The sequence below is a fragment of the Neofelis nebulosa genome, chromosome 15, assembly GCF_028018385.1.
Source record: "Neofelis nebulosa isolate mNeoNeb1 chromosome 15, mNeoNeb1.pri, whole genome shotgun sequence".
NCBI lineage: Eukaryota > Metazoa > Chordata > Mammalia > Carnivora > Felidae > Neofelis > Neofelis nebulosa.
In genome coordinates, this window is record NC_080796.1 from 12,803,705 (window position 1) to 12,825,557 (window position 21,853).

At 36.8% G+C, this 21,853-nt stretch overlaps 1 protein-coding gene across 5 annotated transcripts in view; it reads left to right on the plus strand.

Moving 5' to 3' along the window:
- AKT3 (AKT serine/threonine kinase 3) overlaps positions 1-21,853 on the plus strand; it is a 307,958-nt gene that overhangs the window by 169,065 nt on the left and 117,040 nt on the right. For all 5 annotated transcript variants that reach the window (XM_058701173.1, XM_058701171.1, XM_058701174.1 and 2 more), the window contains 2 exons: positions 8,348-8,492; positions 16,897-17,028. In XM_058701173.1, the coding sequence (XP_058557156.1) occupies positions 8,348-8,492; positions 16,897-17,028 (277 nt within the window). The remainder of the gene's footprint in view (positions 1-8,347; positions 8,493-16,896; positions 17,029-21,853) is intronic.

Here is a 21,853-nt window from a genome sequence, read left to right on the forward strand (position 1 = left end):
AAAATGAATGAACGTTAAAAAAAAAAAAAGAATGTCTTCTCTCACCACTTTTATTTAACATTGTAATGATGGTCTGATACAGAGTATTATAAGGCAAGAAGAATAAGTAAAAGGCAAATAGATTGGAAAGGAAGAAGTAAAACTGTCCTTATTTGTAGACATGTTCACATGTATAAAAAATCCAGAAAAATAAAAGATATTAGAACTGATACATCAACTTAGTAAGGTTTCAGGGTACAAGGTCAACATACAAAAACCAACTTTATTTGTAAGTGCTACCAAGAAAAATTAGAAAATTAAACTTAAAAAAAAAAAAACAACCCTCCACAATAGCATGAAGATTCGGTAACTCACAAGAGGTCTGAAGAAAGTGAAGAATGTTGCCAAAGAGAGAAACATCCTAAGAAAACAATTCAGCCGATTTCATTTAAGGAAGATGGCAGAGTAGGGATATCCTGAGAACACCTCTTCTCATGGACACACCAGTGTTGCAGTTAGGTGTAGTACAACTCACTTTGAGAAAAACCTGAAGACTAGCAGGGCAGCTCTTCACGGCTAGAGCTATATTTTCAAAACCACCTAGAAAAGAGTAGGAGTTATGGAGACAAAGTTGGGAACCAAACCCCAGGCACACTGACCCACAAGCAGGAGGGCTCTCAAGGTGCTGAGGCCCTCTGGGAGGACATAGATTGGACACCCCAAGCCCTGAGGATTTGCACTGGGAAGGCAAGCGTGCATAGCCTCTGGTGTTGAAAATCAGTGGGGCTTAACTCAAGAGCTTTGAAAATTAATGGGTCTTAACTCCAGGAAAGTTGGAGGACTATAGATAAACAGACGCTGTCCTTAAAGGGTGCACAGTATCACTTGCTCTGAGACCCAGTTCAGAGGCAGTAGTTTGAAAGCTTCTGGGCTATACATGAAGGAGATTTATTGACCAATTGTAGGGTTTTGCTGGAGGCTGAGGGATCTGTAGGAATATTCTCTGGGAATGGAAGAACTGGTAGGTGCCATTTTTCTGACCTCTTTCAGTATAGTTGGTCTATGCTGGCAGGCACCAGTTCTGATCCTCTCCTTCTACCTCGCTAGCACTGTAGCACCTGCCCTGTGGACCTGCTCTGTCAGGTACCCCTCCAAAGCCACTCCTGCCCCTCCACACCCAGCAGGAATCCCTCAGAGGGAATCAGCAGCAGTCTGATTTCAGTCTACTCTGAAAGACAGCATTGTGGAAGACACCCAAGCTGGACAGCAAAAAGTAAAAAGAATCTAAAAACATGAACGTAGGGGGGCGCTTGGGGGCTCAGTTGGTTAAGCGTCCGACTTCGGCTCAGGTCATGATCTCATGGTTCATGAGTTTGAGCCCTGCGTCGGCTCTGTGCTGACAGCTTGGAGACTGGAACCTGTTTCATATTCTGTGTCTCCCTCTCTCTACCCCTCCCCCCACTTGGGCACACACACATTCTCTCTCTCTCAAAAATAAATAAACATAAAAAATTTTTTTAAAATATGAACATAGGTAAGGAACTTCTGGGGCAACATCAAACTTAGTAACATTTGCATTATAGGCTTCTCAAAAAAGAAAAAAGAGAAAAAGGGCGGGGGGGGGGGAACTACTTTGAAGAAGTCCTAGTTGAAAACTTCCCTAACCTAGAGAAGGAAGCAGACTGCCAAGTCCAGGAAGCTCAGAGGGTCCTGAACAAGATAAACCCAAAGAGATCCACACCAAGACACATAGCAATTAAAATGTCAAAAGTGAGATATAAAAAAATAAACCTTAAAAAGCAGCAAAGAGAAAAGCAACAAGCTATATAAAAAGGAAATGCCGTAAGGCTGTCAGCTGATTTTTCAGCAGAAACTTTGCAGGCCAGAAGGGAGTGGCATGATAACAATCTAAGTGATGAAAGAAAGAAACCTACAACCAAGAATACCCAGCAAGGTTATCATTCACAGTGGAAGGAAAGATAAAGAGTTTCCCAGGCAAATGAAAGTAGAGTTCATCACAACTGAACTGGCCTCTATAAGAAATGTTAAAGGGACTTTTTCAGAAGAAAAGAAAGATGATAATGAGAACTAAGAAAATGATTAAAGAAAAGTTTTACTGGTGAAAGCAAACATGGTAAAGGTAGTAGATCAATCACATATAAAGTTAGTCTTGGGGCGCCTGGGTGGCTCAGTCGGTAAAGCGTCCGACTTCAGCTCAGGTCATGTCTCACAGTCCGTGAGTTCGAGCCCCACGTCAGGCTCTGTGCGGACAGGTCAGAGCCTGGAGTCTGCTTCAGATTCTGTGTCTCCCTCACTCTCTGCCCCTCCCCCACTTGCCCTCTGTCTCTGTCTCTCAAAAATGAATAAACGTAAAAAATTTAAGAAAAATAAAGTTAGTATGGAGATTAAGAGATGAAAGTAGTAAAACCAGTTACATCTACAATAATTAATGGATACACAAAATAAAGATGTAAGATACGAAGTCAAATACATAAACTGTGGAGAGTTGTAGTAAACCTGTGGTGCTTTTAGAATGTGTTAAAGTTAATCGAACGTCAGCTTAAAGGAGACTGCAAAGTATTATTATATTATCAACCTCATATGAACCACAAATCAAAAACCTATAGTAGATACACAAAACCTAAAGAGAAAGGAATGCAAGTGTAGCACTAAAGGAAGTCCATAAAATCATAAGGGAAGAGAGCAAAAGAAGAAGAAAGGAGCCAAGAAAAACTTCAAAACAACCAGAAAATGGTTATACATCCCAGTTGTTATATGCCAACAGATGACAATAAGTACATACCTATCAATAATTACTTTTCATGTAAGCGGACTCAGTGTTGCAGTCAAAAGGTAAAGGGTGACTGAATGGGGAAGAAACAAAATAAGACCCATCCAAATGTCTACAAAAGACTCACTTCAGACCTTAAGACATTTACAGACTGAAAGTGAAGGGCTGGAAAAATATATGCTTTGTAAATGGAAGTGGGAAAAAAAAAAGCTGGGGTAGGTAACAATACTCCTATCAGACAAAATAGGCTAAAACAAAGACTTTAACAGGAGGCATAGATGGGCATTACATAATGATAAAGGGATCAATCCAACAAGAGGATATAATAGTTGTAAATTTCTATGCACCCAACATAGAAACATCTGAATATATTAAGCAAATTAACAGACATAAATGGAGAAATTGACAGTAATATAATAATAGGAGGTTATTTTGACACCCAACTTGCATCAGTGGATAAATTACCCAGAAAAAAAAAAAAAATCAATAAGGAAGGAAACAGTGGCTTGAATGGCACATTAGACCAGATGGACCTAACATATATACAGAACATTCCATCCAAAAACAACAGAAGACACATCCTTTTCTTTTCTTTTTTTTTTTTCTTTTTTTTTTTTTTAATTTTTTTTTTCAACGTTTTTAATTTATTTTTGGGACAGAGAGAGACAGAGCATGAACGGGGGAGGGGCAGAGAGAGAGGGAGACACAGAATCGGAAACAGGCTCCAGGCTCCGAGCCATCGTCCCAGAGCCTGACGCGGGGCTCGAACTCACGGACCGCGAGATCGTGACCTGGCTGAAGTCTGACGCTTAACCGACTGCGCCACCCAGGCGCCCCAAGACACATCCTTTTCAAGTGCACATGGAACATTCTCCAGGACAGATCACATATTAAGCCACAAAACAAGTTTTAATACATTTAAGATTGAAATCATGTTAAACATCTTTCCCAACCATAACAATATGAAGCTAGAAATCAATTATAAGAAAAAAGCTGGAAAAAAACCAGAAACTTGTGGAGTCTAAACAACATGCTACTAAACAACCAATGGGTCTTTGAAGAAATCACAGAGGAAATAAAAAAAGTAGATGAAAATGAAACACAGCAATTCAAAAGTTTTGCTGTCCAGCAAAGGCAGTTATAAGAGGCAAGTTTACAATGATACAGGCCTCCCTAAAAACAACAACAACCAGAAATAAGAAAAATCTCAAATAAGCAATCTAACCTTACTCCTAAAGGAACTAGAAAAAGAAGAACCAACAAAGCCCAATGTTAATAGAGGGAAGGAAATAATAAATACCAGGGTGGAAATAAATAAAATAGGGACTTAAAAAACAATAGAAAAGATTCAGTGAAACTAAGAGCTGGTTTGTTGAAAAGCAAAACAAAATTGACAAACCTTTAGTCAGACTTTAAAAAGGAAAAAAAAAAAAAAGACCGGACTCAAATAAAATCAGAAATGAAACAGAAGTCACAGCCAGCAGCACAGAAATAGAATTAAAAGCAACTACTATGAAAAATTATGTACCAACAAATTGGGCAGCCTAGAAGAAATGGATAAATTTCTAGAAACAGAGACTCTTCCAAGACTGACACAGGAAGAGTAGAAAATCTTAACAGACTAATTAGTAGTAATAGAATTGAATCAATAATCAAGAAACTCCTAACAAGCAGAAGTCCAGGACCAGATGGCTTCACAGGTAAATTCTATCAAACATTTAAAGAAGAGTTAATACCTGTTCTTTTCAAACCATTCCAAACAAATGAAGAGTAAGATTGCTTACAAATTTATAGGCCGATATCTCTGATGAATATAAACACAAAATTGTCACAAAGTTTTAGCACGCCAAATTCAAAATACATTAAAAGGATCATTCCCTGTGGTCAAGTAGGATTTATTCCAGGGGTTCAAGGATGATTTTGTATCCACATATCAGTCAGTGTGATACAGCACCTTAACAAAATGCAGGATAAAAATCTTCTGATCATCTCCATAGATGCAGAAAAAGCATTTGATAAAACACAACTCCATTCACACTCAACAAAGTGGGCATAGAGGGATTGTACCTCAACATATTAAAGTCTATATATGACAAACCCACAGCTAACATCATACTTGATGGTGAAAATTTGAAAGTGTTTACTTTAACATCAGGGGCAAGACCAGGATGTCCGGTCTCACAACTTTTAATCAACATTATGCTGGAAGTGTTAGCTCCAGTAGTCAGACAAGGGGAAGGGAAAAAAAAAAAAAAAGGCATCTAAATTGGCAAGGAAGAAGTAAAACTCATTGTTTGTAGGTGAATGATATTATATATATAGAAAACCCTAAAACTCTACCAAGAAAACTATAAGAACTAATAAATGAATTCAGTAAAGTTGCAGGATACAAAATTAATATACAGAAATCTCTTGCATTTTTATGCACTTATAAGAAACTATCAAAAAGAGAAAGTAATCCCATTTGAGGTGCCTGGGTGGCTCAGTCAGTTAAGTGTCCGACTTTGGCTCAGGTCATGATCTCATGGTTCATGAGTTCAAGCCCCACATCGGGCTCTGTGCTGACAGCTCAGAGCCTGGAGCCTGTTTTGGATTCTGTTTCCCTCTCACTCTTTCCCCCTCCCCCGCTCATACTCTGTCTCTGTCGCTCAAAAATTAATAAATGTTAAAAGAATCCCATTTACAATTAATTCAAAAAGAATAACTTTAACCTAGGAGGTGAAAACCTGCACTCTGAAAACTGTAAGACACTGATGAAAGAAGTTGAAGGTGAAACGAATAATTAGAAAGATATGCCATGTTCATGGATTCGAAAAATTAATATTATTAAAATGTTTATACTACCCAAAGCAATCTACAGATAATCTTTTCACAGAACTGAAACAATAATGCTGAAATTTGTATGGCAATACAAAAGACCCTGAATAGCCAAAGCGTTCTTGAGAAAGAAGGACAAAGCTAGAGGTATCACAAAATTGTATTTCAAGTTATACTAGAAAGCTATGATAAGGAAAACAGTTTGGGAGTGGCAACAAAATAGACACATTGATCAATGGAATAGAACATTTTATCTATGACAAAATATGCTAGAGTATACAGTGGGGAAAGACAGTTTCTTCAGTAAATGGTGCTGGGAAAACTGGAAAGCTACATGCAAAAGAATGAAACTGGACCACTTTTTTTTTTTTACATCATATGCAAAAATAAACTGGAATAAATATCTAAATATAAGACCTGAAATTATAAAGCCCTTAAAAGAAAACATAAGTAGTAAACGTTTGGATAGTGGTTCTAGCAGTATTTTTTTTTTAAATCTGTTTTCTAAGGCAAGGGCAACAAAATCAAAAATAAACAATTATAACTGCATCAAACTAACATGCTTTTGTAAAGGAAATAATCAACAAAATGAAAAGGCAACCTACTGGATCAGAGAGGATATTTACAAATGAGATATCTGATAAAGGGTTAATATCCAAGATATATAAAGAACTCACACATCTCAAAGCCAAAAAAAAAAAAAAAAAAAAAAACCCGAATAATTTGGGGCAATAAAAAATGGGCAAAGGGCTTAAATAGACATTTTTCCAAAGAAGACATACAAATGGCCAACAGACACATGAAATGATGCTAAATATCACTCATCATCAGGGAAATGCAAATTAAAACCACAATGAGATACCACCTCAATGAGATATAACCTGTCAGATGGTTAGTATCAGAAGAAATATCAGGTGTTAGTGAAGATGTGGAGAAAAGGGAACACTCATGCACTGTTGGTGGGAATGTAACGTGGTGCAGTCACTATGGAAAATAGTATGAAGGTTCCTATAAAAATTAAAAATAGAAATACCATATGATGCAGTAATTCTTCTGGGTATTTGCCCAGAGAAAATGAAAACACTAATTCAATAAGATTGAATATATCTCCCAGTGTTTATGCAGCATTTACAATAACCAAGGTGTGGAAGCAATCTCAGTGTCCGTCCACAGATGAATGGATAAAGAAGATGTGACATATTTCTCTTTATCCATAAAAATGAATGAAATCTTGCCATTTGTGACATGAATGAACATAGAGGGTATTATGCTAAGTGAAATAAGTCAGAGAAAGACAAGTACCATGTACTTTCACTTATATGTGGATTCTAAAAACCAAAACAAATGAACATATAAAACCACAAACAGACTCATAAATACAGAAAACAAACTGGTGGTTGCCAGAAGGGAAAGGTATGGGATAATGGGCAAAATAGGTGAAGGGGTTTAAGAAATGCAAACTTCCAGTTATAAAATAAGTCACGGGGGTGTAAAATAAGGCATAGCAGATATAACCAGTAGTACTGTAATAACTTTGTGTGGTGACAGATGGTAATTACACTTACCACACTTACGTGGTGAGCATTTCATGTTGCATGTAAGTATTGAATAGCTATGTTGTACACCTAAAACTAATATAATACCGTATGTCAAATATATTTCAATGAAAACTAACATATTTTTAAAAATAGAGTACTTCGGAAGGAATTCAATTTAAAATATGCAAGACCTTTTCACAGAAAGTCACAGATTGCATTGGGAAATTAAAGAGCTAAATAAACGTAGAAATACACCATGCTTATGGATTGGAAAATTTAATTTTTTGAGATAGTAATTTCCCCGGAATTGGTCTATAGATTTAAGACAGTTTGACTCAAAATTCTCATAGACTTTGTTTTAAGAAACTGACACACTGCTTTAAAAACTTATAGGGGCGCCTGGGTGGCGCAGTCGGTTAAGCGTCCGACTTCAGCCAGGTCACGATCTCGCGGTCCGTGAGTTCGAGCCCCGCGTCAGGCTCTGGGCTGATGGCTCGGAGCCTGGAGCCTGTTTCCGATTCTGTGTCTCCCTCTCTCTCTGCCCCTCCCCCGTTCATGCTCTGTCTCTCTCTGTCCCAAAAATAAATAAAAAACGTTGAAAAAAAAAATTAAAAAAAAAAAAAAAAACTTATATGGAAAGACATGATTCTTGATCTGATAACACAGCTGTCAATTAGAGCTCCTGAGACTTACTGTCTTACGTATGAACTATGGCTATTTAAAAAAAAAAAAAAAAAAACTTCTCTGTGATTTGGGAACAGTTGAAGGCTTTGGCTTTGAAAACCTTTTCTTAGAACTTATATTGGACGACAGTAAAGATCTTGACTATTTCAATGATGAACTAAACAATAGCTAGACAAAAAAGTTTTTCAAGGTGCAGCAAGCTTTTGTGGGTCAATTTGCCTTATGGAAAGATGTTTATAGGCAATAAAATTTAATTGTACTTTTAAAGAATTTTAACTGAATTTTCTTATAGTTCTTTCCTTTTTTTGAAAATATACATTTAAATAAATGCTCCTACAACCAACCCTAAGGTCTATAATGTTAAATGCTTTGGGGATTAATTTCACCTTTGAGTAAGGGTGAGAAGATATGTTTATGTGTATGTGGGGGTATTATCCTGGAGTAGACTTTATTTGTGTTAATGTCATATTTTACAAAAGGGACATATTTGATTCATTTACCCTTCTTCATTAATGGGAAATTGTACTTGTTTTTATAGGGAAGAGTGGACAGAAGCTATTCAGGCTGTAGCAGACAGACTTCAGAGACAAGAAGAGGAGAGAATGAATTGTAGTCCAACTTCACAAATTGATAACATAGGGGAGGAAGAGATGGACGCTTCCACAACCCATCATAAAAGAAAGGTAGAAAATAGTATCTTATTCCCCTACTCAGGCACGGCACTTACGCGTGTGGAAGGAAACACACTAAAAATTGCCATTTGTAAAACGTGTTGGCCGGTACAACTATATGGGTGAGGGTGGTGTTTATCCAGGTAAATCTGAAATACCTGTCATCGTTTAAAACCAAGTAATTTAAACGTCATTTTCATGGTTCAGCACTTCGCACTGACTGCTGATAGGGCTTCTCAGGTCGTTGTTGACTAAAGTGCCATCATGCTGGTTTATAATTTGCATTTTCCTCTTATTGTTTTTAATACCATTTTAGAACTTGGAAATAATGTTTTCCCTAATGATTGGGTCCTGTTCCATGTGGTATTTATTTTGTACGCTCTGAGAGCAGAAGCAGAAACGGTTGTAGTGTGCTTCCTACCTGAAGCCCCAGCCTTATGAGTATCAGCGGGAACGCAAATAGTCTTGGAAATAATAGTTTTTATTTTAATGGCTGCTCCTGAGCCAGTGAGGGAAACAGACTTTCCTTCCCTGAGTGCTCCAGATTAATAAATGCCAATTTAGAGATTGATGGAAATTATAAATTATGTTTTTCATTGCTACAGAAAATTGAAAAGCAACTTCCTTGTGTGAAAATGGTATTTTAGGATTAATCTAAAGGTCTCAGTGTTCAAAGTAAATGAACGTGCCATTTATCGTGTTAGAATGTATTTGTTATAATAAATTGTAAATTTCATCTTGATGTAGGAGAACACTAATTTTTAATGTAATTACCCATGTAATTTGCTACTAGCATAACGATGAAGAACTCTTTTGGCGTTAGACTGCTTGAGTTCAAATCCTCCTTTTCCCACCTGCTACACGTGTGAACTTGATGAAGTTACACTGTCACAACCTATGGCTCATTAATTATTCTCTCCTTTTCTGAAATTTCTGTTTGTTTTTTTTTTAAGTTTATTATACTGATTTTGAGAGAGTGCAAGCAGGAGAGGGGCAGAGATAGAGGGAGAGAGAGATTCCCATGCAGGCTCCACGCTGTCAGTGCAGAGCCCAACACGGGACTGTGAGAAGATGACCTGAGCCAAAATCAAGAGTCAGAAACTTAACCCACTGAGGCACCAGGTGCCCCTGAAATTTCTGTTCTAATTACAGTAATATTCTATGCTTGATCTTGGCCAAAAGTGGTGTCTTCATTGAAGACTTATACTCTGTTTGTTAGTTGAAGTGAATCCCTTAACGCCTACCTGGTTCTTCAGTCATTGCGAAAAACAAAAACAAAAAAACCCCACAATGTAGTTTTCCTCACCTGCTCAGAGATAAGAAAGCTGCTTCTGCACATCCATGTGCACATGTACGCGATGAATGTAAAATTTGACTGTGCTCATAAATTTAAAATCAGATCCCAGTTAATCTCATCCTTTGAATTATAAACTACCCCAGATGATACTAGCTATACTCTAAGTCTGTAGAATTGCTAAAACTCTGCTTAACAACCCATGTTACTAAAAAGCTGCTGTTGGGGCAGTTCCTGGTTGAAAGTGGGGAGTTTATAACACCCTAACGAGAAATACTGTTACTGATGGATGAGAGAATTTGGAAATGAATATGGAAACTTAACCAGAGAATTTTGAATGAAGAGAGACAAATGTTTTCAAAGATGTAAAAATGGAAAAGTATGGAGATTTTTTTTTCTGGTAAGGCTGTTTATAAATCATCATAAAAGCACAATGCAGTTTTCTCATTTTGCCGTTACAAGTGCAGATTATCTTAGAATTCATCACCTTCACTAATTATCACTTGTAAATGTTTATTAGAAGTTTATTTTGTGCTATGCTCTCAGAAGTACTTTTATATGTATTATCTCATTTAATCCTCACAAATATCATATGAGGTAGGTACCATTATTACCCCCATTTTACAATGATTCATCTGACATCGAGATAAATTAAATATCTTTTTCAAGCATGTTAAGGACTTCCAATTCTACACTGTATAACTTCAGTGTGCAACTTATTGATTGATATATCTTGAGCCTTTATAATCACTATAATTATTTATACTCATTACATGACCAAATTATATTAGAGAACAAAATTAGATATTCTCCCTTACAATTGTAGTCAGTTTCTCAAAATATTATGTCAAGCTGTTGCACTTACTCAGTGTTTCAGTATTAGTTAATTTCATTTTATACAGCGAACTCTTGGGAAAACCAGTAGAATTTTAAAATTACAAAATAGTGGTAGAAAGTGAGGTTTAAAATTTTTTTTCAATGTGTATTTATTTTTGAGAGAGAGAGAATGCAAACTGGGGAGGAGCAGAGAGAGAGAGAGGGAGACAGACTCCAAAGCAGGCTTCAGGCTCGGACCTGTCAGCACAGAGCCCATCGTGGGGCTCAAACACACGAACTGTGACCTGAGCCGAAGTTGGAAGCTTAACCGACTGAGCCACCCAGGTGCCCCGAAAGTAAGGTTTTTAAAGTAGATTCTCTAAGAAAACTCTCACTGAAACTGGGTCTCCAAAATTGAAAATTGATACAGTCAAAAGTATTTTGAAAATGGGGGGATCCATTGATTTATTTGACCTATATCTGATTTCCATTGTTCTTTTTTATTTAATTTCATCTTAAATGAAATAGTATGAAACTGTTTTGAGTAACAAAGAGTGTAAAAAAAGATAGAACCTGTGCACCACTATTCTGTGATGTTTCTAACAATTTGGTTAAAAAGGATTAAATAGTACTGTCACTTCCCTAGTTCCCTAAAACTACATCCTTTATGTGGCTCCGGTATCATAAAAAGAATGGTAGAAGTTCAGATGATTTTTCATTTCAAACTGTAAACACAGATATTCTGAAATAACACCTTTCTCATAGTTTACCGTGTCCGTTTTCTTCGTCGTTTGCTTTTTGAAAAATGAGTGACAGGATGAAGAGACTAGCTACTAATTGCGGTAGCTCTGCTGAGAATTGTCGCGACTATTTTCTCTTGTCTCAAGCGGACAGATGGTCACTTCTCTTAGTGGCAGAGTATTGCCCAAAACCTGCCACCTGAGGTGAAGAGTCCCTTAGGGAAAGATACTGGGTGGTGGGAAAGAAGCAGAGGGCCTCATAATCAGATTTATTGGTGGTTCTGTGTTTAAGCGAAAAGATGGTCTTTCAAAAGAATTTGATTGGAGGACTCAGCAGTGCCTACTCTTGGTCTGCCAAGTGGCCATTCCCTAGACGCTGTCAGATATGTGAAGGGGCACAGCATAAAAGGCCAAATGAGAGTCAGAGGTCTGCTCAGTTTTTTTTTTTTTTTTAAGTATATTTATTTAGAGACAGAGCGAGAGTGGGATTAGGGCAGAGGGAGAGGCAGAGAGAGAGAATCCTAAACAGGCTCCATGCTGCCAGCACAGAGCCTGATGTTGGACTCGACCTCACAAAACCACGAGATCATGACCTGAGGTGAAACCAAGAGTTGGACGCTTCACCGACTGATCCGCCCAGGCACCCCGTGTTCGGCTTCATTTTTCAGTGACCAATGTAGGCCTCTCCAGGGGTGGCTACTTACCATCTCCTGAGTTGGTAGAAAGCAGAAGCAATATGGTCTATCTTCCCATTAAGTCTGGCTCCCGTTCTTGGAGTTGTGTCACCTAATGCCTGGCTACACTAACTCAAAGCAATGGCTGGCATGTGGAGGCAGAGTGAAGAAAAGAAGTTTCCGTGTGACCTGCAGAAATCACATGATCCCTCCCTGCCTATCCAGAGAGGGAGCAGCGGCCTCATCAGTGGTGGAGAGGTTGGCAGGACAAAGAGGTGGATCTTTTGAGAGCGCCCCCCCTTTTTGCTTAGTACCCCATGGGGCTTTGTTTGGTTCAGCTCGTAACATTGCAATTGTGGAAATTATTCTCTTGGACCAAATATGTTAAAACATCTGTATTCTCTTCTGAGTGGTTTCTTGTATTCATCTTCAGTTACATAGTCATATTCTTTAACCCGAATTTTGAAGTATACAGTTAGTCTCTCTCTTATATTCTAGTGTGTATTTGAATACACTTACAAAGCATTTGTTATGTGTGCCCATGCATCTCTTAACCTAAAACGGCCACATTGACTTGGAAGAAAAGAGTGTAACTATGTAAGATATTTGCTTAATGGATTTTGGGAATTGGGTTTTAGAGGATTAACTTTTCTGCAGAGTATCCATGCTCTCATCTTTTATTAAAATCTTACTGAATTTTTCCCTTAACACCATTGAAAAGAGGAAAACATTTTGTAATAGGTTACATTTCACTTATAAAGACTAGATAATTACTGTGTGTACCGTGCTGAACGTGAGCATTTGGTATCGAAGATGCTTTTTAAGTTTTCTGAAGTTTTGTCAAAATATGGAACTGTTTCTGACTTTATCACATAGAATGCTTTTACTAATATTAATTTCCATGCAAATTCTCTTTTTTTAAGGTTGGCAGTCAAACTGTGAAATATAAAGATAGGAGTATTATACTTTAAACCTCCTTTTCTCTAAGAATTGCAATCTTAAGGAATGTAGCAATATAATTACATAGTGCTTTTCATCTGGAAATGCCATAAGGCAATTTACAAACTCTTTTCTGATTTTTATCCCTAAGAATTCAGTTTCCATTTATGTGATATTTAATAATAGGATGCAGGAAGTATGATTTTTCAGTGCATTTAGCTAAAAATTGAGGAGGGTACTGCTCAGATGAAGCTTTGAGCAAAAAATAACATCATAGCCTAGTTATGAGAATAACAGCTCTCAACTCGTTATTGCCATGGAATTAAACTTACCCAAGTTTAACATTAAAACAATAACAGTGTATTTCAGTATATATCTCATGATTTTGCAGTTTGTGTGGGCAGTTCTACGGGTCTCCCATGGATCTCCCAAACAGTTGCATTCAGTGTTAGCACATTGGCCAGGCTGGAAAATCCAAGAAAGACTTTCTCACATTTCTGGATACTTGGTTCTTCTCCATGTGATCTCTTAGCATATGGTGTCTCATCATCCAGGTTCTTTCTACGTGGCCCCTTTCCCCAGAAGATAGTCTAGACTTCCTTATGGCATGAAAGCTGGCTTTCAGTTACGACTTTTCCAGGAGGTGAAAACACAAGCTGCCAGATTTAAAGGCTGGACCTGAACTGGCATGTTATCACTTTGGTCATATTCTGTGTTCAAAGCAGGACACAAGGCTGGCCCAGGGAGAGGGAAAGTTGAGTCTATCTCTTCATGAGAAGAATGTGCGTATAGGGAGTCAGGGGACTTAGTGGTGCCATCGTTGGAGACCACCTAGCACAGATAGCTTTGTGGTCATATAGTACTCCTTGATTTGGAAAAATCTTAATGAAAACACAGTTTCTTAATACTACCTGTTATTCAAATGACACGAACTTTGTTAACTATATTCTGTATATTTAGTGCCACATGTTTGATTTTTCGTTAAATTGATAAATGTACTTTGCTATTTTCCCTGATACATTTTGCTACTTTTCTTTTGAACTAGTGTTTTTTGTTTTTTGTTTTTTTTTAACGTTTATTCATTTTTGAGAGACAGAGAGAGACAGAGCATGAGCAGGGAAGGGGCAGAGAGAGGGAGACACAGAATCTGAAGCAGGCTCCAGGCTCTGAGCTGTCAGCAGAGAGCCTGAAACGGGGCTCAAACTCACAAACTGCGAGATCATGACCTGAGCCGAAGTCAGATTCTCAATTGACTGACCCACCCAGGTGCCCCCCTGCCTTTTTTTTTTTTTTTTTTTTTTTTTGAGAGAGAGAGAGAGAGAGAGCAGGGGAGGGGCAAAGAGAGAGAGAGAATCCCAAGGAGGCTCGATGCTGTCAGCACATAGCCTGATGCAGGGCTTGATCTCACAAACCATGACATCATGACCTGAGCCTAAAACAAGAGTGGGACGCTTAACTGACTGAGCCACCCAGGCGCCCCTTGAACTAAAGATATTTTTGAATGATTAAGACATTATAATTTGACATTTGGAAAAATTTTCAAAATTATAGACAGCAAATAAACTTGAAAGGGAATATAGGCATTTGTTTCTAAAACTTAGAATTTTTACATGTCATGTACATGAGGAATATTGGTCTGTAGCTTTCTTGTAATGTTTTTGTCTGGTTTTGATAATCAGGGTAATGATGGCCTTATGGAATTAATTGGGAAGTATTCCCTTTTTCTCAACTTTCTTCTTTAGGCGTATACATAGAATTGGTATCATTTCTTCCTTAAATGTTTATAAAATTCAGCAGTGAAACCATCTAGCCCTAGAGTTTTCTTTGTGAAGAGGTTTTTGACCACAAATTCAATTTCCTTAGTAAACATAGGGCTATCAAGGTATCTGTTTCTTGAGTGGGCTTTGAAAGTTTGAGGCTTTCAGGGAATTTTTTCATTTCATGTATATTGCCAATTTTATAGTGTTGGCAGCTTATAGCTGTTTATGATATTCCCATGTGATCCTTTTAGTATCTGTAGAATCTGTAGTGATGTCAACTCTCTCTCATTCCTGACATTGGTTAATTTGTGTCTCTTGTTCTTATTTTCCAGGCCAATCTGGCTAGAGGTTTGTCATTTTTATTGATCATCTCAAAGAACCAGCTTTTGGTTTCACTGAGATCCTCTCCTTTTTTTTCTTTTTAAAATTTAATTGATTTCTGCTCTAATCTTCATTATTTCCTTCTATTTCTCTTGAGTTTAATTTGCTCTTGTTCAGTTCCTTAATGTAGAAGCTGAGATCACTGATTTGGGACATTCTTGACATTTACTTCAGATGGGTGGTAACCAGGAAAAAATATAAAAATCTTCAATAACTTCTGATCATCTGTAGGATAAAATCCAGATTCTGAACTTGTTATTCATAAAACCCTCTGAACTGAATTTAAATTTAAGATGATAAACTGAGCATATCCAGTTATCTCCCCTTCCATTTAAAAGCCCATTAAAATGGTAATAAAGGCATTTTAAAAAGAGATAAGTCCATACAGACAAAAAGCTGGGGGGTGGGGGGAGGCATCGGTGCACAAGCAATATCGAAATTAAGGAAGTTTGTGGAAGAATGCTCATAGAGCAGGAAAAGTGTGCATACAGAGGGCTGTAAAGAGCAAGTAGCAGGCCAGCTTGGCAAAATCCTGGGAATCACCTGCCTTAGGAATGAGAAATGAAACTGAATACAGGCAGATTAATTAGAGGCATTCTTAGACTTCCCTGCCTTTCTGCTCTGATTGCACCAATTGCTTTCTCAGATTTGTACTGCCACTTTCTTAGGTTTCTTCTCCTTGTGGTCCAGGTTATTTTCAACATTTCTTATACACATATCTTTCACTTTCTAGGATTCTATCCTTACTTCGCTTGAGTACATTCTCAGATAGCTTCCCTGAAAAGGACTGCTTCCTTACATGTATCTGGAAATGTTTGTGGGGCGCATTTTCGATGATCATGTTGTTTGGGGAAAGTGACACTACCAAGTCCTTAAAAACCTGAGTCCTTAGAAAACAGTGTGGAAGTTTCTCAAAAAATTAAAAATAGAATTATTATAGGATCCAGTAATTCCACTACTGGGTATTTATCCAAAGAAAACAAAAACACTATTTGAAAAGATAGATGCACCCCTATGTTCATTGCAGCATTTTTTACAATAGCCAAGATATAGAAAGAGGCCAAGTGTCCATTGATAGACAGATGGATAAGAAGATGTGGTATATGTACACCATGGAATACTACTCAGCCATAAAAAATAATGAAAACTTGCCATTTGCGACAACATGGATGGATCTAGAGAGTAGTGTGCTAAATGAAGTGTCAGAGAAAGACAAATACCATATGAATTCATTTATACATGGAATTTAAGAAATAAAGCAAATGAGCAAACAAAGGAGGAAAAAAAACCCAGACTCTTAAATACAGAGAACAAATTGGTGGTTGCCAGAGAGAAGGCAGGTGGAAAAGACGGGTGAAATAGATGAAGGGGATTAAGAGTACACTTACCTTGATGAACACTCAGAAGTGCATAGAACTGTTGAATCATTGTGTTGTGCACTGAAACTAATATAATACTCTATGTTAATTATACTTCAATAAAAAGAGAAAAAAAAGAAACTTGAGTCCTTGAAAGTGAATGAAAATGGTTCTATTTTTCCTTTCCTCGTACACTTGACTGATAGTTTGACTAGCTGAGGAATTTGAGGTTCACAGTTAACTGCCTTTAGTATCTGAGAATTGCTTAAATTATTTCTAGCATCCATGATTGTTGGTGAGGTAGCTATTGCCAGTCTGATTCTTCTTCACTTAAGTGTGCTTAAAAATTTGTAAAATTTACTTTTGGGTAGATACCACAAACATATACCTATATGTTTATAAATGAAGTGCATCAAATATTTCATACTACATTTTTTTAATTTATATTTTTCAGACAATGAATGATTTTGACTATTTGAAACTACTAGGTAAAGGCACTTTTGGAAAAGTTATTTTGGTTCGAGAGAAGGCAAGTGGAAAATACTATGCTATGAAGATTCTGAAGAAAGAAGTTATTATTGCAAAGGTAATTGATTAATAGAGTTGATTACTAAATATTTGCTTATGGTATGCACATATGTGTGTTCACGCATACACATGACTAAAGTGTAGAAATTCCATTAAGTAACCAAAATGTAGATTGTTGGTTACTGCTGCGGTAGTATCTGTATATCAATATTTATTTATAACATTAACATTTTCAAAAGTTTATAATATTATCTGGAAGTTGTATACTGAAGGTATTTTATTTCCTTGAGATAGAAATATTTATTTATGTGTGTTTGGGGAAATGTTTTTACTGTCTATTTGTGACCTATATCACTGATTATACTTGGTGTTGCTTTTTAATGTTTTTCCCCAACATTCTGAATTTTCTATTATTAAATAAAAAAGTGATTAGGATAACACAGATGACTTGTACCTATATATTATACAGCTTATATAATGGTGAATGGAAGAGCATCTTTAATAGATTTGAAAATATAGGAATCATAAAACTAAAAGAAATAGTAGTCTTTGAAATTCTTTCAGGAGGCCTTAACCCCCATCTCCGTAACTTAGATCCACACAGATAACTAGCATGTTAATGATGCTAGTCCTCACTCAAGAGTTCTGAATTGAGGGACTCCTGGGTGGCTCAGTTGGTTAAGCGTCCAACTTTAGCTCAGGTCATGATCTCACGGTTTGTGAGGTTGAGCCCCGTGTTGGGCTTTGTTCTGACATCACAGAGCCTGGAGCCCACTTTGAGTTCTGTGTCTCCCTCTCTCTCTGCCCCTTCCCTGCTCATGCTGTGGTTCTCTCAAAAACAAATAAACATAAAAAATTTTTTTAAATATATATTATTATCGTACTTTATAGACTACTTTAACTTTCCATTATTTGCAACCACCATTGACCGTTGAGGAAGATGGAGGTTAAGAATGACTCCCTGCTTGGGGCGCCTGGGTGGCGCAGTCGGTTAAGCGTCCGACTTCAGCCAGGTCAGATCTCGCGGTCCGTGAGTTCGAGCCCCGCGTCAGGCTCTGGGCTGATGGCTCGGAACCTGGAGCCTGTTTCCGATTCTGTGTCTCCCTCTCTCTCTGCCCCTCCCCCGTTCATGCTCTGTCTCTCTCTGTCCCAAAAAAAATAAATAAAAAACGTTGAAAAAAAAAAATTAAAAAAAAAAAAAGAATGACTCCCTGCTCAGTCAGAAATCCACATCTAACTTTTGACTAAAGTTAACTACTAACAGTATATGGTTGACTGAAAGCCTTCATGGTATCATGAACAGTTCATTAACATATTTTGTATGTCATATGACTTATATACTGTATTCTTACAATGAAGTAAGCTAGAGAAAAGAAAATGTTATTAAGAAAATCATTAAGGAACAGAAAATACATTCACAGGACTGTACTGTATTTGTTGAAAACAATCTGCGTAGAAGTGGACCTGCACAGTTCAAACCCATGTTGTGCAGGGGTCAGCCGTATAGTTTCCTCATCTCCCCTGTGTTTGTACGTTTGTTTTAATTTCAACTGTTACACAAGTCTGTGTCTGGTATTGGAAAGAACACTGACCTTGGAGTCATGCAGGCCTGGATTCACTTCCCAGCTTTGTATCTTACCACCTAATGGCCTTTAACAAGCAGTTTGAGGGGAGTACTGCTCCCTTAGGGACATTCATAATGTTTTAGGGTAGTGTATTCACTTAATCACAGTGAATCAGTGGAAGAGAAACTACTGAGGTCACCAGGTGGAGGCCACGTGTGCTGAGTACATGTTGAGTAGCCCAACAAAGCGTTGGATTTTTCATTTGTAAAATTCTACTTGTGAAAAGACAAAAAAGTATTTCTGGACAGGAATATTGAGGATTTGGATATTTAGTATAGTGCCTGACTCTTATTATTCATTAAACTGCTATCTTCCCAGAGGTAGTGTAGTGTAGTAGGCTCTGCCACTTACTAAATGATCCCAAACAAATTGCTCAACTTTTTATGCCTTTGTTTCCTCATCTGCAAAATGGGGGAAATGATAGTGCCTGTCTCATAGAGTTGTTGTCAGGATTAAATGAATGAATACATGTAATAGCATTTGCTGTAAATAAAATTAAGATTAAAATAGTATTAAATGAAAATCTATTATTGTTATGAGGATTTGCTATGATTATTATTACTCTTACCATCTGCTGTGTGTCAGGCATCAGTAAAAATATCATTTCCATTCTGTTTTTTTCTTTTATGCATTAGCCTCACCTAGAGCCTGTCTTCCCTTACTAATTAATTGTACTTTTCTCACTAACTCCACAGAACTGGGTATATTTCACAAGTGAGAGAATATCCAGATTGGTATACTACCCTTGATACGTTTGCCAACAAATCCATTTATCCATTTCTTGAAAGAGAATATGTCTGCTTATAGAAAAATGATTAAGCAGTATAATGTTTTAGAGTCTGACAAGACCTGGGGTTTGAATCCTGATGTGCCAATCACAGAGCCTCATAGAGAGGAGTGATGTCCATGTGCCTTATTACTGTTGACATTAACACTGACCACCTGATTAAAGTATTGGCTACCAGCATTCTCCACTGTAGAATTACCATTTCTCCCGTTGTAGTTAATAACTATCTTAGGGGAGATACTCTGAGACTATACAAGTGTCCTTTTTCTTCTTAAGCTTTTGCCCGCTCATTTTAACTTCCATCAGTGGATCTTGTCTACAGTACTTATTACTGTGGCATACTAGTGGTATTTTCTTTTTTCCCCTAATTCTTTATGTCTTTATTCTTTGTGCCTTTGTATCAATTTTTGTAATCTTTTCAAAGAACCAACTTTTACTTTCATTGCTTTTTCTCTGTTTTTCTATTCTCTGTTATTTATTTCTAATCTTTACTATTTCCTTCCTTCTGCTAGCTTTAGCTTTAGTTCTTTTCTTAAGCTGTAAAGTTAGATCGAAGATTTGATACCTGTCTTCTTTATAAATGTAAGCGTCTAAATCTACAATTTCCCACTTAGCACTACTTGTGATGCATCCCATAAATTTTGGTGTGTTACATTTTTCTTTTCATTCATTTCTCAGTATTTTCTCATTTAATTTCCCTTGTGATTTCTCCTTTGATCCATGGATTAAGATTCTACTGTTTAATTTCTACAGATGTGTAAATTTTCTAATTTTCTTCTGTTTTTCCTTTCAAACTTCATCCCACTGCTGTTAGAGAAGATACTGGGTATGATATCTATCTTTTAAATCTATTGAGACTTAATTTGTGGCCTAACATATGGTGTATCCTGGAGAATTTTCCATGTGCACTTGAAAAGAATGTGTAATCTGTTGTTGGGTAAAATGTTCTCTGTGTGTCTGTTAGGTCCAGGTGGTTTATTATGTTAAGTCCTCTGTTTTTTACTTACCTTTCATCTGGTTGTTCTCTCTCATTATTGTGAGTAGGGTATTGATGTCTCCAACTATTACTGTAGAGCTATTACTCATTTCAATTCTATTTTTGCTTCATACATTTTGAGGGCTTATTATTAGGTACATAAATGCTTATAATTGTTATTTCTTGATGGATTGAGCCTTTTATGAATACCTTTTTTTTTTGTCTTTTTTAACCTTAAAAAAAATTTTTTTTTGTCTGATAATGGTAAAACCACCTCTGCTCTCTTTTGATTATTTTTGTATGAAATATTCCATCCTCTCAGTTTCATTATATTTGTGTCTTTGGCTCTAAAATAAGCCTCCTGTAGATAGAGATCATTTTGTTGTTGTTAAATCCATTCTGCCATCTCTTATCTTCTGATTGGAGAGTTTAATCCGTTTACATTAAAATAAATACTTATAAGGAGGGAGTTCTGTCACTATTTTCTTTATGCTTTATACTCTCCTTGTCCCACATTATCTGCATTACTGACTTCTTTTATGTTTAATTGATTTTATTTTCGTGAAACATTTTAATTCCCTTCTCATTTCCTTCTCTATATATTCTATAGCTATTTTCTGTGTGGTTACCATGGGGATTACATTTAACATCCTAAAATTATAACACTCTAATTTGAATTTATACCACCTTAACTTCAGTAACATACGAAAACTGCTTCTGTGCTCCTCTGCCACTCTACTCAAGGCTTTTCAGTTATTGATGTCATAAAGTACATCTTTATTCTTTTTGGTGCAATTGTTAATGGGATTGTTTTCTTAATTTCTCTTTCTACTACTTTATTATTAGTGTAGACAAATCCAAGAGATTTCTGTATGTTAATTTTGCATCCTGCAACTTCACTGAATTCATCTATCAGTTCTATTGGTTTTTTTGGTGGAGTTTTTAAGGTTTTCTGTATATAGTACTGTGTCACTGCAAATAGTGACAGTTTTACTTCTTTCTTCTTGATTGGATGCCTTTTATTTCTTTTTCTTGTTTTATTGCTATTGCTGGACTTCCAGTACTGTGTTGGTTAAACATGGTGAGAGTAAGACATACTAGTCTTATTCCTGATCTCAGAAGAAAGGCTATCAGTTTTTCACCATTATGATGTTAGCTGTGGTTTTTCATATATGGCCTTTATTATGTTGAGGTATGTTCCCTCTAAACCTACTTATTGTTGAGAGTTTCTATCATGAATGGAAGTTGTATTTTGATAAATCTTTTTTCTGTATCTATTGATATGATCATAAAGTTTGATCCTTTTTCTTATTAATGTGAGATATCACATTGATTGATTTGTGAATCTTTTAAAATTTTTTTAATGTTTATTTTTAAGAGTGAGCAAGAAAGAGACAGAGTGCAGATGGGGGAGGGGCAGAGAGAGAGAGAGAGAGGGAGACACAGAATTGGATGCAGGCTCCAGGCTCTGAGCTGGCAGCACAGAGCCCCATGC